This window comes from Micromesistius poutassou (genome assembly GCF_964030765.1).
Source record: "Micromesistius poutassou genome assembly, chromosome: 15".
Taxonomy (NCBI): Eukaryota; Metazoa; Chordata; class Actinopteri; order Gadiformes; family Gadidae; genus Micromesistius; species Micromesistius poutassou.
Window position 1 is genome coordinate 12,844,764 of NC_140285.1, and position 7,500 is coordinate 12,852,263.

General features: G+C 60.3%; 1 protein-coding gene across 1 annotated transcript in view; it reads left to right on the forward strand.

The window, feature by feature from the left end:
* The first annotated feature begins 38 nt into the window (after positions 1 to 38).
* Positions 39 to 7,500, forward strand: part of LOC311359369 (nuclear receptor coactivator 3-like) — a 14,587-nt gene continuing 7,125 nt past the window's right edge. Inside the window, 13 exon segments of the mRNA XM_084479375.1 lie at positions 39 to 121; positions 564 to 704; positions 1,091 to 1,238; positions 1,640 to 2,025; positions 2,028 to 2,337; positions 2,484 to 3,374; positions 3,376 to 3,766; positions 3,882 to 4,020; positions 4,311 to 4,496; positions 4,832 to 5,062; positions 5,732 to 5,837; positions 6,215 to 6,386; positions 7,254 to 7,500. The exon segment at positions 7,254 to 7,500 is cut by the window's right edge and continues 77 nt beyond it. Coding sequence (XP_084335501.1) covers positions 49 to 121; positions 564 to 704; positions 1,091 to 1,238; positions 1,640 to 2,025; positions 2,028 to 2,337; positions 2,484 to 3,374; positions 3,376 to 3,766; positions 3,882 to 4,020; positions 4,311 to 4,496; positions 4,832 to 5,062; positions 5,732 to 5,837; positions 6,215 to 6,386; positions 7,254 to 7,500 — 3,421 coding nt within the window. The 5' untranslated portion in view covers positions 39 to 48.

Below are 7,500 nucleotides of genomic sequence, written 5' to 3' on the forward strand. Positions count from 1 at the left end.
TCTCTCTCTCTCCCCCTCTCTCTCTCGCCCTCAGATCTCCAGTCATGTATGATCTGCGTGGCGCGCCGTGTGACCGCCGTGGAGAGGACGGAGAGCTTCAACACCAGACACGAGCTGTCAGGTGAGCGCCTCCCCACTCCACCTGTACTCCGCCCTCCCCCTACCTCCATCAACGCCTCGCTGACCTCCTCCCTGTCCCCTGTCCCCTGCCCCCTGCCCCCTGCCCCCTGTCCCCTGCCCCCTGTCCCCTGTCCCCTGCCCCATGTCCCCTGCCCCTGTCCCCTGCCCCCTGCCCCATGTCCCCCTGTCCCCTGTCCCCTGCCCCATGTCCCCTGCCCCCTGCCCCCTGCCCCCTGTCCCCTGCCCCATGTCCCCTGCCCCCTGTCCCCTGCCCCCTGCCCCATGTCCCCTGTCCCCTGCCCCATGTCCCCTGCCCCATGTCCCTGCCCCCTGTCCCCTGCCCCCTGTCCCCTGCCCCCTGCCCCATGTCCCCTGTCCCCTGTCCCCTGTCCCCTGCCCCATGTCCCCTGCCCCCCTGTCCCCTTCCCCGGCTCCCTCCCCAGGCAAGCTGATCCAGATCGACCAGAACTCCCTGCGGGCCTCCATGCGCCCGGGCTGGGACGACCTGCTGCGGCGCTGCATCCAGATGTTCATGCCGCACAGCGACGGGCAGCCCTGGTCGCACAAGCGCCACTACCATGAGGGTGGGTGTCTCTCTGTCGCTCACTCTCTCTCTCTCTCTCTCTCTCTCTCTATATATATACATATATATATATATATATATATATATATATATATATATATATATATCCACGCACTGACTCTCACACACAACTTGCAACTTGACTTGGGATGCATGCAGAGATATTCATGCTAGTTTTCACACACACACACACACACACACACACACACACACACACACACACACACACCAGCAGTATCACACGGCTGGTATACATCTCCATTGCAATCATTTCATTGCAATCATTTAAAGGTAACTTATAACTTATAAGTCATAAGTTATAAGAATGACTGACGGCGTGACTGTAAGTCTGAGTGTTGACTGCTGCTCCTCCTCCTCCTCCTCCAGCCTTCCTGCAGGGCCACGCCGAGACCCCGCTGTACCGCTTCTCCCTGTCGGACGGCACGCCCGTCACCGCGCAGACCAAGAGCAAGCTCTACCGCCACCCCATGAGCAACGAGCCCCAGGGCTTCATCTCCACCCACCTCCTGCAGAGGTGAACTCAGACGTGCACACACACACACACACACACACACACACCTACACACCTATACACACACGCACGCATCAACACACACACATACACCTACACACACACACACACCTACACACACACACACACATGCCCTCATACACTACACACACACAAACACGCACACATCAACACACACGCGCACACATACACACACCTACACACACACACTCACATACACCTAGACACACACACACACACACACACACACATCAACACACACACACACACGCACATACACACACAGATACACACACACACCAGCGAGGCTAGAAAAACTGAAAACTTATGTTCACTTAATACTCTATAATAGAGAAACCTCAATGAAACGCGCCTCACCGTCCGTCTCCTTTGCCTCCGCACAGGGAGCCCAACGGCTACCGCGCCCCCCAGGCCGGGGCCATGATGCCGGGGGCCATGCGGCAGCAGGCCATGGGGGGGCCCAACCCCAACGCCCCCATGGGCATGAACCCCGGGGCCGGCGGGATGGGCATGGGCGGCATGACCCGGGGCTACCCGATGAGCGAGCAGGGTCACATGGGCCACATGGGGCCCATGGGCGGGGGCGCCATGGCCGGGGGGCCCATGGCGGGGGCCCAGATGGGCGGGGGGCAGATGGGCGGGGGTCCCATGTACGGAGGGAACGGCGGCGGCGGAGGAGGAGGAGGGGGGGGGGCGAGCGGCGGCATGGGCGGCCGCATGCAGATGCAGATGAACCAGATGGGCCAGATGAACCAGATGGGCCACATGAACAGATGAACGCCATGGGTGCCATGGGTCACCCGGGACACCCGGGGCACCCGGGACACCCGGGACACCCGGGGCACCCGGGGCACCCGGGGCACCCCGGGCACCCGGGCCAGGGCATGCAGCAGCAGCAGCAGCAGCAGCAGCAGCAGCACCCCCAGCAGCCCCCCTTCCAGAGCACCGGGGGGTACGGCCTGGCCGGGATGGCCAGCCCGACGGGGAGCCCGCGCATGGCCGGCCCCCAGCAGGGGCTCCTGATGTCCCCCCGCAACAGAGGGAGCCCCCAAGATGGGCGCCAGCCAGTTCTCCCCCGGAGGTAGGTTCAAGGGGTCAACCGAGAGGCTGTGGTCGGCTGCTGGTCGGTCGTCTGTCTCTCTGTCTCTCTGTGTGTCGCGGCCGTGTGACTGATGCGGTACGCTGGAGGGGCGTGTCTCAACCCGTCGTCTCAATGTTATCTTCCAGGCATGCACTCCCTATGAGCGGCCTTGGAGGTGGAGGAGGAGGCGGCGGCGGCGGCGGCACCACCACCTTCTCCAGCAGCTCCCTCAACGCACTGCAAGCCATAAGCGAAGGCGTGGGCAGCTCCCTGCCCTCCACGCTCACCTCCCCCTCGCCCGCCCACAAGCCCGACAGCTCTCCCAGCGTGCACTCCTCGTCCTCCTCCTCGCTGCCCAGCCTGCCACTCAAGGCGGGCCCCGAGGGCTCCAAGAGCCCCGCGGCGGGGGGCCTGTCCGGGTCGGGCCCCGCCGACCACCACGCGCCTCTGCACCACCCGCAGCAGCAGCAGCAGCAGCAGCAGCAGCAGCAGCAGCACCGCCATCCGCTGCACCCGCAGCACCACCACCCGCAGCAGCACCCGCAACACGCGGCGGGCGAGGGCTCGGCGGGCGAGCGGCCGGACGGCCAGGCGGCGGCGGCGGTGGCGGCAGCGGCGGCGGCAGCCGCGCCGCCGGGCGGGAAGGACCCCAGCGAGGGAGGCGGGCGGTGGCGACCCAGCCCTCTCCGGCGCCGACCAGGTGCAGCGCAGGATCCCGGACAGCAAGGGCCACAAGAAGCTGCTCCAGCTGCTGACCTCGCCCACCGAGGAGCTGGGGACGGGGGGCCCCACGGGCCCCACGGGGCCCAGCCTACCCCCCAACCCGCCCAACGCCGCCGCCAACGCCGCCCCCAGCTCTGGCGGCGGCGGCGGCGGCGGCAACGGGGCGGCGGCAGGCCCGGACCCCAAGGACCCCGCCGGGGGCATGACCAGCCCCTCGTCCAGCGGCGTCTCCTCCTCGTCCTCCGCGGCCAATCCGGGGCAGGCGTCGGGGCCCGGGGGCGTGTCGGCGGCCATGTCGGCGGCCCACTACACGGCCTCGCTGCAGGAGAAGCACAAGATCCTCCACAAGCTGCTGCAGAACGGCAACACGCCGGACGACGTGGCCAAGATCACGGCCGAGGCCACGGGGAAGGTGACCCTGGGGGGCCAGGAGGCCGGGGAGGCCGGCGCCGGCCAGGGGCCCCTGGCCGAGCCCAAGCAGGAGCAGCACAGCCCCAAGAAGGAGAAGACCCACGCCCTGCTGCACTACCTCCTCAACAAGGACGACTCCAAGGAGCCGGCGGACGTCAAGCCCAAGACGGAGGAGCTGGAGATGAAGGGCCCGCCGGGGCCCGCCGGGGGGCCCGCGCGGGGGGGCCCCGGGTCGGGCCCCGGCCCTGCGGCGGAACACCCGGAGGGCAAGATTAAGTCGGAGCCGCCCGATGAGGTGAGGCCGGTGAAGAGGGAGCGGTCTGTTCATAACGCTGTTATTGATTGGCCATTGATGAACCGCTTGGTGTGTTGATGCAGCGTTTGGTAACGCGATGCTCTGTCTTTGTCAGCTGGAGAACCTGGAGTCTATCCTCGGGGGCCTGAGGGGCGCGGGCTCGGACTTCTACCCTGACCAGCCGGGGGGAGGCGGGGGAGGGCCCCCCGACGCAGGGAGCAAAGCCCAGGGATGCCTGGATGACAGCCTGCAGGGTAGGGGACTGCAGACCACAGACCGTGACTTGAAATGCATTTCGATAAGGAGCTGATGTCTGTCTATCTATCTATCCATCTGTCTGTCTGTCTATTCGTCCCTCCATCTGTCCATCTTTCTATCTAAATAAATCTCTCTCTCCCTCTCCCTCTCTCTCCCTCTCTCTCTCTCTTTCCCTCTCTCTCTCTCTCTCTCTCTCTCTCCCTCTCTCTCTCTCTCTCTCTCCCTCTGTATTTATTTATGTACATATGGTCATTGATATGTGTGTGTCTGTTTACCTTGGCTGCAGGGAGCCCGGGCCTTGCCCCAGGGGTCCGGGGCCCGTTCCACAGAGCCGTGTCCATGGACGGGAAGCCCTCGGTGGGGCCCGGCGGGGGGGTCCGGCGCCCCGTGCTCATCAAGCAGGAGAACATGATGGGCAGCCCGGACGGCTACCCTGGCAACATGGGTGTGTGCCCCAGAGGCGTGGGAACAAGTAACCAACTTATTCATACCTCGCACGCTGCCCTCGCCCCCTTCCTTCCTTCCTTTCCTCATCCCCTCCTCCTATCCTCCCCCTCTCCCCTTTTATAGGGCATGCGTTCCCTTAGCTGAGGTCAAATTGAATTGTAATTGAACTCAGTCTCACGAATTAGTCTCTCGAATATCTCCACTGATGAAACAAGGCCTAACTCCTCCCCTCGCAGTTAGTGGTGTCTGGCCTAGGCTCAGTCCCCCCCCCCCCCCCCCCCCCCTCAGAAGCACTGCTATAACTGGTCCTGCTGGATCCCAGCTTACACTTGAACCAACCCGTCTGTGTTGTGTCCACAGGGCCAGTGAACCGGGGCATGGTCCCCCAGAGGTCCCCGATGGGGGGGTCCGGGGAGTGGGGGATGCCCCGCTCCAGCGCCAGCCCCGTGGGCTCGGCGGGACACCCCTCCATGATCCGCCCGCCCATGGACTACAACAACGGCAAGCCCATGATGGGCGGCGCCATGGTGGGCCGCTCCAACAGCGTGCCGGGCACCCGCTCCATGCTGCAGCAGCAGCTCATGGATATGGGTACGCGTGGCGCTGGCGGTGCCGTCGCAGCGTTTTATCACACCCAGCAAGTGGGATAAACAGTACACACAAGTGGGATCAACACTGCACACAACTAGAACTCTAAGCACGCTACACTTTATTAGCGCTCTGAAACTAGTGCTTTACACTACACATGTATTCGATGACGCACTAAACACTGAACGCCTCGTACTGAATGCTACACACAAAGCACTAAACTTTGAGTACACTTAACACTATGCACAGCAAGTACACAAAGAACTTAACACTGAGATCTAATTAAACTAAATATTTCACACTAAGCACACTAAATACTACCCACTTAGCACTGCACACTATTAATCACAATAAATACTACACACTTGGTACCACACACTAAACATACAGCACTACACAGTCAGCACTTCACACTAAGCACACTGCATACTAAACATTACACACACATTTGAACACTACACACTGAGAACAACAACCACACTAAACACTAAGCACACTAAGTACCAACACTACACACTTGATAGCCAGATCTTGTTTTGTTTAATTCTTCCTCCTTTGTCACAACACACAACTGGACTAATGAACTGGACCGCAGTTCTGCAATACCTCTTCAGATGGTGTTGTAGAAAGCCAGTGTGTATCTAACCTGTAGGCGCACTTCTGTGTGTGTAGGTGGCTCTGGGGACATGGGCATGAGCCCCTTCCACCAGCAGCAGGGCCAGCCCAACCAGTCCCCGTCCTGGGCCGACCCAGTGATGGGCATGGAGGGCGGCAGCAGGTCAGTGTAACGGGACCACCATCTACTCTCCCCCCCCCACCCCCTCTCTCTTGTTTGTTTGAATACCGAACATCAATACCACGTTTTTAAATGTAAGGGTCATGGTCTGTGTGTGTGTGTGTGTGTGTGTGTGTGTTTGTGGTGGGGTAGGGCAATTGTAACAAAGGTTGGGAAATATCGAATATTTCCAATGTTGCTTGACAGACCAGTATACAATGTCTCAGATGAAAGAAATCCAGAGGCGCTTTTGCAAACACAGCGTAAAACACAGAAGTCTCCCCAATTTCATGGGCGATGAACCAAGATGCAGAATGCCCCGCTCCCCGCTCCGGTCTGACCGCGGTGTGTGTGTGTGTGTGTGTGTGTGGTCGTTCCAGGCGTCCCTTCGGCAACACCCTGGACGACCTGCTGGTCCCGCCCACCACCAGCGAGGGCCAGAGCGACGAGAGAGCCCTGCTGGACCAGCTGGACTCTCTGCTCAACAACACGGACGGCATCGCCCTGGAGGAGATAGACCGAGCGCTGGGCATCCCCGACCTGGTCAGCCAGGTGGGCACCGGCGGCTAGGGACCCCGCGGCCGCATGATGAGCAAATCTTTATTTGTAGAGATCGCTTTCCATGCGCAACGGTGATCGAAAAAAGTGACTCACAAGGGATGCGCGTTATTTAAACAAGAGAAGCTTGTTTGAGTCTCAGGAGAGTTTCGCTTTGAGGCCTTTTGTGTGCGGACGATAAGCGCGGCAAAAACACACTGGGAGTTATGTAGGCCTACGGATGGTGACTGAAGTTACAATATATAACATCTGAGTAAGAACGATTGGACGGAAATAGTGTTTCTATTCGTCTTAAAGATTTAATCACAGAGATGCATTTGGGGGTGGAGGAGAATTCAAGCTCAGCTATAAGAGGAGGGAAGGAAAAACAATGCTGGGATTTCAAAGACGATTTTAGTGGAAGGAATTCAAAGCATTGAAGGCAAAAGATTCAGTTCTACAGCATGAAGAGTGTGGGTTTTTTCTCACTCTGGGATGATTATTAGTTGATGGAGGAGGACAAAGATCCAGACCGTTTTACCCTAGCAACCTACTCCGTTAGCTCTGTGCTACATATATATTTACCCAGGGGACGCCAGTTCCTCAAGCCATCCATTAATAGTTTGCAATATCGTATTCGGTCGATGAGTCATAACCTTGACATAGATGCATCTGGGCATTTAGTTTTTCAATAATGAAACGCTGTGTGCAACCCTGCCTGGTGTTAAACCTGATGGATAGCCCCGGCACAACGAGTCCCTCTGTTGTGACCAAGTGCACTGCGCCGCTAATGAATAGGAAATCAATCAAAAAAAAGCCTCAATTAGACGAACCACATCTCACCCTGTCCACGGTGCACCCCCCCCCCCCCCTCCCCCACAGGGCCAGGGAGCGGAGCAGCTGGAGCCCTTCCCGGGACAGGACCCCTCCATGGGCATGGAGCAGAAGTCCCTCTACGGCCAGGGCTACCCGGGCCCCCCCAGCATGGCCATGCAGCAGGCCTACGGGGGGAACCCCATGCAGGGGCAGCCCCAGCAGGGGGGCTTCGGCCCCATGCTGTCCCAGATGGGCCAGGGGGGCAGCTTCCCGGGCATGGGGGGCATGGGGGGCATGGGCCACCCCCGCGCCG